Source organism: Ictalurus punctatus, chromosome 12 (genome assembly GCF_001660625.3).
Source record: "Ictalurus punctatus breed USDA103 chromosome 12, Coco_2.0, whole genome shotgun sequence".
In the NCBI taxonomy this organism is placed as follows: domain Eukaryota; kingdom Metazoa; phylum Chordata; class Actinopteri; order Siluriformes; family Ictaluridae; genus Ictalurus; species Ictalurus punctatus.
Window position 1 is genome coordinate 8,860,899 of NC_030427.2, and position 10,203 is coordinate 8,871,101.

The 10,203-nt window shown below is 37.5% G+C and overlaps 1 protein-coding gene across 1 annotated transcript; it reads right to left on the minus strand.

Annotated features, from left to right (window-relative positions):
- Positions 1–243: 243 nt before the first annotated feature.
- On the minus strand, positions 244–8,454 carry gmppab (GDP-mannose pyrophosphorylase Ab). The gene is made up of 12 exons (XM_017482542.3): positions 8,158–8,454; positions 6,417–6,514; positions 6,013–6,116; positions 5,237–5,429; positions 5,066–5,125; positions 4,828–4,958; positions 4,257–4,391; positions 4,065–4,162; positions 3,902–3,948; positions 3,728–3,820; positions 3,321–3,489; positions 244–856 (listed from the first exon to the last, which is right to left on the minus strand). The coding sequence occupies exons 1-12, from the start codon at positions 8,195–8,197 to the stop codon at positions 756–758; spliced, it is 1,269 nt and encodes a 422-aa protein (XP_017338031.1). The 5' UTR covers positions 8,198–8,454; the 3' UTR covers positions 244–755.
- Between the last annotated feature and the right edge of the window lie 1,749 nt (positions 8,455–10,203).

Here is a 10,203-nt window from a genome sequence, read left to right on the forward strand (position 1 = left end):
GGAGAACGAAAAACATCAGGCTCGACAATCTGTTTGTCATACTGCTGTGAATCTCACATTGCTCCGAAATGCTTCACTCTGTACTTGTACTAAAGTTAAAGTTAGGCATAAATTATTAACATTCCACAAACGCTTAGCAAATCACTGTACGCAGTGAGAATACTTCAGTCAGAACCAACCCTACATGCCATATTCTCACTTTGCTCACCTTGCAAATCTTCAGATTAATGTTTTTTTTAAAAAAAAAAAAAAAAAAAAAAAAAAATCAGTATGGGAACACAGTGCATGAGTCTTTACAAAAGCCATTTCAGTTCATGTAAACATGCATACAAGAATCAAAGACCTTCTGCATCCCCGAATGCTTCAGCAGCAGCTTTCTTAAGGGCTTAGAGCTCTGTGTTTAGTGTTCATGATGAAATCTTCATGGTGTTGATTTGAAGACTGATAAATATCTGACAAACCACGTTGAAAATAACTCACAGGCTTTTGTTAGGAAGAGGAAATTTAGCATTACTTACAATCATCCACCAGACAGACCTAAATATGCGCTTTACACCATTAGATTATAATACACTATTAAAAAATTAAAAGAAAGAAAGAAAAATGTTAAAATCCTGAAGGGCTTTTAAAGAGCAGTAACCCAACACCAAAAAGTAGACAGCACATACTGTTTACACTGTTAAAAATATTTTGTCCAAACACTATATTGTTTCATTTGGACTTTTTACGTCTTTTCCTATAGACAAGAGGGTTCTCTAGAGGATGATCTGGTTCTTGAAGCTCCTGTTTAGATCCTTGTGAGGAAGTACAATCGAGTTTCGAATGAGGACTTCGGATGGAATATTCACATTGCACCCTGAGGACAAAATAGAAAACACATCAGACGTTTAAATTAATGTCATATAAATGCAGATTGCTGCCGAAATGCTTGACTGGCCTGCTTTTGTATCAGTTTTCTTTCTGACCAGCACACAACTACGTATGCAGTGTCACACCTGGCTGGATGCTGACTGACTGAAAGCAGCAGCTCCATCTACTGGAAACACTTCCATTATTATAATTCAGTAAAATGTGTTTTCGAAGCGTTAGTTTGCTTTTTATTTATATTTTAACGTGATCTACATTTTAGAATAATTGCGGAGGCATTAAATAACTTTTAATTACAACACATTAAAATACCAACTAGTCAGGTTCACACCAGACACCAATCCACAACAGTTCTGGAAACTTACTTTTCATAAGATAATCTGCTTAGAATGTAGCACTGCTAGAATTATACATCCATCCATCTTCTATACCGTTTATCCTTTTCATGGTCACAGGGAACCTGGAGTCTATCCCAGGGAGCACGGGTCACAAGGCGGGGTACACCCTGGACAGGGTGCCAATCCATCGCAGGGCACAATCACATACACATTCACACACCCATTCATACACTACGGACACTTTGGACACGCCAATCAGCCTACCATGCATGTGTTTGTACTGGGGGAGGAAACCGGAGTACCCGGAGGAAACCCCCGCAGCACGGGGAGAACATGCAAACTCCACACACACAGGGCCACGGTGGGAATCGAACCCCCGACCCTGGAGGTGTGAGGAGAACGTGCTCACCACATGAGAACTATTTAAAAGAACTATTTTAAGACTTGTATGTAATGCTTAATAACTGAATAATCATGATTTGCCTATTCTGTGTTTTGTTTTGTTTTTTGTAAGTTTGTAAGATTCACTTCTGTCAGTTATATTAGCATCTTTATTATGCTTTCTCCCACTCTCTTTTTTAATACTTGTGTGCTTCGTGTTTCTTAAGCAATAACAATAAAAATACAATCAGAAAAATAAACAGCAGCTCTGGCAGTATTTTCAGCTGCAAGTCAAATCACAGGTTTACGTTTATTTTCTCGCTCTAAGACCATATTGTTTCTTTAGTAACAAACTCATTCACAGGCACATAAACAGAATTATGCAAAAATGTGTGTAATTGTTACTATGTTGATCATTTTTCCTGTGAGGAGACATTTATTTAGCATTTTTGGAAGGAGTCTCCAGTGTCAGAGTTTTGTAACAGTCAATGCTAAAGCTGTAACTTTACATTGTCTGACCCAGGATGGAGTCTTCAGGATGGAGTAATAGGCATCACAACAAGGTGCTTATGAAGTAAGCGATAGCAGGAATTATCTTGAATTTTAATTGTGTGAAAAATAATTATAATGTATTTATAAACCGATGTAAAAAAAAAAACAATCTTCTTACAAGGAAATGTAAAGAAAAATGTCAGTGTTGGAAAACTGTCCTGGTATAAGAGGAATAAAACACTACAGGATGTGCTGTTATTCCATCTGTACAGGATTTGACAGAGTTTTTTTGTGATTGTTGCGGCTAAAAACGTTTGATTTTACTGCGGCTTTTTTTTCAAAATTTGTGAGGCAATTTGCGGAGTTTTCAGTGCTTGAATTGGTGAACTTGCAATTGCCTTAAATTGTTTTTCACTAAACGGTCACTGATGTTTGTTGGTAAATGAGACCTTTAAGCTGTACTCATGTTCGACGCACGTGAACCGCAGAGAACTTCGGGTGAACGCGCGTCGTGACGATGTCACATGGCACGTCTTGGCCCAAATCTGCGGAAAATCTGCGGTGGTTTCGAAAAATTATGAGTTCCTCCGAATATTGTGGTGTTTGCTTGATTTTGCGTTCGTTTCTGCGATCGCAAAACTGCAAAATCCTGGAGGGACTGTTCATTGGAAAATAATAATGTTGATTATGTTCCTAAAACAGCATGCCCTGTTGTGTTTTAATCCTTAAATAAAGCATATCAATTCTGAACAGAACTCCCCCACCATAGACCTGTTCATAGAGATTGTTAATCGCTTGTATCGAATGGAAATGATGATGTTTTTATTAAGAAAGAGAAATGCATAAAATACTGTAGGAGGTGGTCCCTTAGATATAGTTCATTTGTCCTCAGAGAAATCCCTGGACATACATATGAGCACAAGCTTGTATTTCAACATGTATTGAACTGATGTCTCTACCGGTACTGTTATCTCTCCATGTCCTCACGTGTGCAAAAAATAAAATAAAAGCATACAGTATCATACAGCAACCCCAAAATACAACTAGAACATTTACTGTTATATTTTAGACGCTTTAAAGCAGCCCTGAAGACATCTTTGAGCAATCTTGGCACTCTCTTATCTACCTTCATGAGGTAGACACCTTTGTATTCCTGCAGTAACAAACCAGCCCTCTCATTTTAAGCCTAAGATCTGAAAACCTGCAAGTTTAGCTGATAAGAGGAAGAAAAGTGCTACACACCCAGTATTGTAATAGACGGTGTCAAACCTCCATCTCTGAACAGTGTCTCGCTGTCAATTTTAGCGAAGGGGTCATTGGGGTTGGGGTCACTCGGCGTCCCCTCCACTCTCGCCCACCTTCCGATTGTACTGTCCCAGCCTACGATGCTGTTAAGCACACAGCAGTGATCCTGAAACAAGTGACCCGGGCAAAGCATTAATGCAGACCCTATTCAGCCTGCATGTTTGTCCCACTTCAGCTTCCACGACACATCCAGCTTGCCTGACTCATTTCTTTTGGGAAGTGTAATAATGTAAAAGCTGTGGAAATGTGTTGGCGAAACAGAACAGCAGGACAACACAAAACTAATCAAACAAATCAAATCGAGTGTGTACACTCTGCAGCTAAGGGACACTAGGCTTCTGTACCTGCAGTGTAGCGCCATGTAAGACAATTGATTCTCTCACTCGAACTCCTGCACCGATTATTACACCTTTCCCTATCGAGACGTTAGGACCCAGCTGAAGAGGTATTAAAGACAGTTATACAATTTCATAATACTCCATCAATCTGATGTTTGAAGATTGTTGTAATATACTTACAACAGCTGTGGAGTCAATATTAGCTGTCTGATGGATGTATACGTTCCCTGTAGGTGGGAAGTATTATTCATATTCAGTAAACACAGTCTACACAGGTTTATACCTGTAGTAGTAATAATAATAATAATAATAATAATAAAAATAATAATAATAATAATAATACCTATTATTTTAGGGCCTCCTTCTTGGTATCTGGCCAGTCTTTCTGGATGTGTCTCATTATACCGGTTCAGGTACAAACGACTGGCATATATTGCCGAGCTGTCAATCAAATTGGATACCGGTCACATGAAGTGATTAAAATGATCCAGTTTGAGATGAAGGAACAGACCGAACAGTGTGCTAATGTGCATACCCTGCTGATTTAATCTGGCTCCAGAAGTGCTGCGTTTTGTAGACATACAGTTGTTTCTGTGCTGCCAGCATTGTAAAGATGTCCTGCTCCAAGCGGATCAGTTCTCGCAACTGCCTAGCACATGGAGGCTCCTCTCTGTGGAAACATATCAAGTCTAATTCGGGATTATAATTTACGTTCCAGGTTAATTTAAAGGTCATGAAGTCGATTTTTATTTGCTTAGAGTGGTAGAAATCACAACCCACCACTATCAAAGCTGTTATATTTACTATGATCTCTTATCGTTTTTAGCCTATTTGACTGGTCGCTTAAATTGAAATGAGTTTCTTCCAAATCTCAATAACTCAAACGCAAGTAGCCTATAAACAATGTCAACCTGACTCTAATGTGGTTCTGTTGGTGGAACGTTCAGGAAATGAAAAGCTTCGTTGCCAAAATACACATAAATAATGAGCTTAAAATAAGGAAAACATATCTCCACAAAGGGGGTCTATGGAATTCTCTTCATCTGTATTTATTTATTTGTAATTCTTTTTTTTTTTTTTCAACCTCCGCTTTAAATGATACTTACAGCTGCCTGTCTTCTTGCTTTCTCTGAAACACTGTCCCGATGTGGGTGAAAATCTTTGGGGTGAATAAGTAGATCCCACAGTTTATAATATCACTTACAAAAGTACTGGGTTTCTCCACAAAATGAAGCACCTGCCCAAGAAAAACAAGAGGAAGACGCAGAACAAGAAGAAGGACGATTTGTAATCTTTAACTCAATATTTTGTCATTCTGATTATATATCTCAGTATTCTTTATACCTCATTTGTTTCCTGATTCTCCACCATGCACCCATAGTTCAAAGACTGTTTCCTGTTAGCCTGGTGAAATGGTGCAACAAACGTGTCATGATTCCAACACATACAACCTCAGGAGAACCTCATTATTTCTACCTCTGTAATAACTCAGTGAATTCCAGTTGTCAAGTTTACCGTAGTGCCTAGAATAATTCCACAGTGAGAGTTTCCATGCTGGTGGTGGAAGTGGAGCATGTCCTGCAGGGGAAACTCAGAGCAAACATCAGCATTCATAAGGAAGAACGCAGATGGTCCTCCACACAGGATCTGGTCTCGGAAATGGTAAATGCCACCACCTGTTCCAAGTGCTGCAAACTCCTGCAGGTATCTAAACATGTTACCAGAGGAAGATAAAAAGATGGATGTTTGGATACTTTCTCATTTGTAAAAAAAATATATATAAATATATGTATAAGAGGAGTAGAAGACCTGGTGAGGGAACAACTGTTTACAGCTGCTATAATGTAAGTCGGGAGTTTCCAACATTTTTGTATCTCATTAGTATAAATAATTTGACTTAAGTACAGCTTGGGATTTTAATTGGGCTAACATGAAGTGAAACATGTATTTTTTGTTTGTTTATTTATTTATTTACTGTAATCTCCCTGCAACCTCTCTTGGGAAGACATTCCAAAACATCAAATGTAACTAGAAACAGTTAAAAGTACAACATTGTTGTTTATGAATAAATGAAAATTTGTAACCATTGGTACATCGCTGTGATATAAGAGGAATAAAACACGTTGGTACATGCTGTTATTAGAAAATAATCCACTTCAAGGTGGTAACAGTAAGTCTGCTTTGCATTGGCTGCATCACACCACCATGTTAATGATTATTATCCTATTACAGCATGTCGGTCATGTTACATTCCTTACATATAACGTAACAGGTTTATTCCATACTCCTACCTTACTGAGAATTTAAACTCTTGCTGGGCAGAGGCTATGAAGCGGTTCAGCTCCTCATTAGGCTGGTAAAACCCAATCAGTATGATCTCCTTCATATTTGGAACCTGTTGAGGAAACCAATCTTTTCATAATGATTTAATTCCAACTTTGTATCTTCTTTCTTCAACATCAATGAGAACTTCCTGAAGCCTTCAATGGGTCCACACTTCCATTCCTCACTCTCATAACTACATACTATTTCATTGTAATTACTCAATAGTTCATAGTTACTGAATAATATGCTTTAAGATGAATATCTGTATAGCAAAGAGGGATGATAAAGGGTTAATATGCTGCTTTCCTCAAGGGCTGTGATAATACATTATTGTTACTGTACTTCAGAGGCCTGCTGAATGTTTTCTTACCTTGGCACAGGCTTCAATGTGGTGTTGGAGCATGGGCACACCAGCCACGGGGAAGAGAGGTTTGGGTACCTCAAATGACAGAGGCCGGAACCGAGTTCCTGCAAATTGGCATAAATTCACACTTAATAACATGCACGGCCATACTGCTAAGTATGTCATGGTTACTGAATATTTTACTTATAAGCTAAATATTTTTCAATCTCAAAATCTATAGTGATTTGATATGGACACACTTAAATAAAGATAATATAATACTTTATTAATCCCCACATGGAGAAATTAGGGCATTTCTCATTAAAAAGGGAAAATCCACTTGTACGACTTCCATATTTATCATTTTATAATTAACATGATATCGTCAATGGCGTCCAAGCTATGTTGTGTAATGAAGTTACAAGTTTTTTTGTTTTAACTTCTTTTATCGACATGTTTTCTATTTTCACTTCGGTTAATGGTTTTCTACACCCAGAATGTCATTCAACTACCCACTAATAGTGGTGCTATTGTGATTTAGCCCTCGCGTCATCTCTACCTCTGCTCTCTACATCTGTACACCCTGCTCAAAAGTTTCATGCTAATACCACAGTCAACGTGACTGTCGTCTTGTATATCGCTAACGAGCCAAGCATTCTGGACCTTTGAGTCCAACGTTTCTTGTCTCACCTACTTCCATGTTGGATTTCTCGTTAATATGAGCATCACCGGAAAATACTGAGTAAGAAAAGGAAGCTCTTGCTCGTTTATCAGGAGCTAACACCGGCCACCTGACTGTGATTCCCTATGTTTGCTGAAGATCGTTGAAATTTTTCTCCTATCAACCTCCATTGAAACGGCACTAGTAATGTGCCCCTGTGACGTCAGCGTGGCAGATAACTGCTTTCTCGTCAGAGGAATAACGAAAGTACAGCACCAACCAACAAATTAACACATGTATCCCTACGCCCTTCACAAATATTATATAAATATATTTAATGTGCTTCAGAGTGGACTTTTCCTTTAAATTTATTGCTGGAATTGTTGTTTCTCAGAAGTCATACTGAAATTCTGTGCTTTCACTTAGGCCTATTAGCAAGTATGCTAGTTACCTCAGGTTTACCGGCTTTACATTTGAGGTGGCAGGTGATAAGGCGCTTTTGCTGAAGTGATAATTTATCAAAATTGCATCATTTTGATTCCTCTTACACAAACATCCATACAGTATAGTGTCATCTCTTCAGTGTTGTCATGTGAAAGGATATAATCAAATATTTACAAAAATGTGAGGGGTGTATACACACACACACACACACACACACATATATATATATATACATACACACACACACACACACACACACACACACACACACATATATACACACACACACACACACACACACATATATATATATATATATATATATATATATATATATATATATATATATACACACACACACATATATATATATATATATATATATATATATATATATATATATATATATATATATATATGTGTGTGTGTGTGTGTGTATATATATATATATATATATACACACACACACACACACACACACACACACATATATATATATATATATATATATATATATATCCCTTAAGACTGATGGTGTCGTCACTTGTCATTCAGGTTCTCAGCGCCACGTCATCGTAAACTGAAAAAAGATTTGATGTCCATTCTACATTTCCTCACACAACAGGTGCGAAATGTAATCCAGATCTAACGAACATGTCTCACCTTTTTGAGGACCGCCGATCAGAATGACTGCCTTTAACATCTTCAGATTACAGACACTGTCAAAGAGAAACTCAAAAGATGCGACGATAATTTATTATATATTCCCTGTCTCGAGTATTTCTTTAACTGTACTTCGCAGGTAAGATAACCTATTAAATAGTTGTGTTTTGTTTTAACCACGCACGGTTTTTAAACAGTCATAATTTAAGATTTTGTACAAACACAGGACAGAATCGCTTATTTCATTCAATCCAGTAAATCCAGACATGCGGAAGTTTGGACACTACAGTAGTTATAACCACGCCCAGTTTCTCTGCCCACCGTGACCTAACACACCAATCATATCAATAGTTCAGTTAACTCTTCCCACTGTGACTTTACAGCTCGACGTCGCCCCCTTCCGGTGACATTTAATACTGCTGGTCAGATTTGAGTTCGGCACCATCAAGAATAAATCATACAATAAACAATAAAGTGCAGGACACGACAACACGTGCACGACATTAGAGACCGTACAAGTGCTATAAACAACACGGATTGTTACAACGAGATCATTAAAGATTGAAAGTGGAACACAGCAAAAAAAAATTAGGAGTGAAAAAGAATTTAGGAGTGCAGATTTAACAACAACAACAACAACAGCGCTGTTCAAAAAAAAAAATTGAGTGTTACATGGCGTGCTTTCTTCCATCTAAAATGCATAGATTTTATTCTTCAGTCTAATGACCCAGATAGCAGACCAACACTGAATCAAGACTGAATCAATATTAATGCATCAACCAAATTATCACTGAATCAGTGTTGAAATGTTGAAATTTAACACAGATTTCTCAGTGTAATAATGTCAATTCAACGATGATAGATGGATGTAAAATCAATATTTGCTCAACTTAAATGAAGTCGCTTATTTAACATCAAATCAAAATACAACTTATGTACAGATCATGATAAACTGGATAACAAATCGACTTAAAACAATTAGATGGCTTGATATTCAATTTAAGCCCCACCGGTGGGGAAATGAAGCTGACCAAAAATCAACATTGATTCACTGTTTGTCTTTTCAGCACTGAAAAGCAATTAATTATCAACATTGATTCAATGTTATTTAGCATTGTCTATTCAACCTCAACCACAATGTTGATTCTGATGGAATTCCAACATTGAATCAAAGTCACCTTGCTTCTTTGGAAGCATAGTAGAGGATGCGATTTACAGTATTCCCATTCCTTAAAATATTAAAGTGAAGGGGATGAATACATAAAATAATTGATGTAGAAGGTAAACAGCTTAACATGGCTTCATGTATGAAACAATGACCAAGGAACACCAAATGTCCAATATGCATAACTTATCATAAAATATATCTGTTTCCAAAAGAACAGGGAAGAGAAGACATAAGTACACTTTTTTAATCATTAATACCATCAAATATCAAAAGAACAGCAACATTTTTCCACACCACAAGGAAACAGCTTAAGCTAATAGAGAGTCTTGTATCTATGGTCGTTTTTTGTTTGTTCGTTTGTTTGTTTCAACAATTGTACTGTTATTTTCTTCCTAATATTTACTTCCATATAATAGTACATCATTTATAACTATTCAACAATTCATGCTCCAAGCGCCTCCAGGGTTGGGGGTTTGAATGCCGTGTGTGCACGGAGTATGCATGTTTTCTCTGTGAGGCACAGTGGGTTGCCTTCGGGTACTCCAGTTTCCTCCCCAAGTCCAAAACATAGACTGTAGGCGGATTAGCATTTCCAAATTGTCCATAGTTTGTGAATGTGTGTGGTATCCCTCACCGTGTGGCCCAAGTTCTCTGGGATAGGCTCGAAGCTCTACCCTGTGTAAGATAAGTGGTATGGAATATGGATGGATGGATGGATGGATGGGTTACAGAAGGTAGTACTAACTAGCATGTTCTTGCACATGGTTTGGGTGTACTGAAAATATATACTGTATTGTCAGGGCTGAATATTAGAAACCCGATGGGATGAAAACACTTGTATAAAATGTGTAGCTAATATATGCATCCATAACAAATTA

Bases quoted from the DNA above. Each gene is read 5' to 3' on its own strand.
- gmppab (XM_017482542.3), bottom strand. From the start codon at position 8,197: ATGTTAAAGGCAGTCATTCTGATCGGCGGTCCTCAAAAAG. The intron at 4,959-5,065 runs GTATAAAGAATA...TTTCTTGGGCAG, and splicing joins AGAATCAGGAAACAAATGAG to GTGCTTCATTTTGTGGAGAA. The intron at 4,392-4,827 runs GTAAGTATCATT...ATGTTTCCACAG, and splicing joins AAGCAAGAAGACAGGCAGCT to AGAGGAGCCTCCATGTGCTA.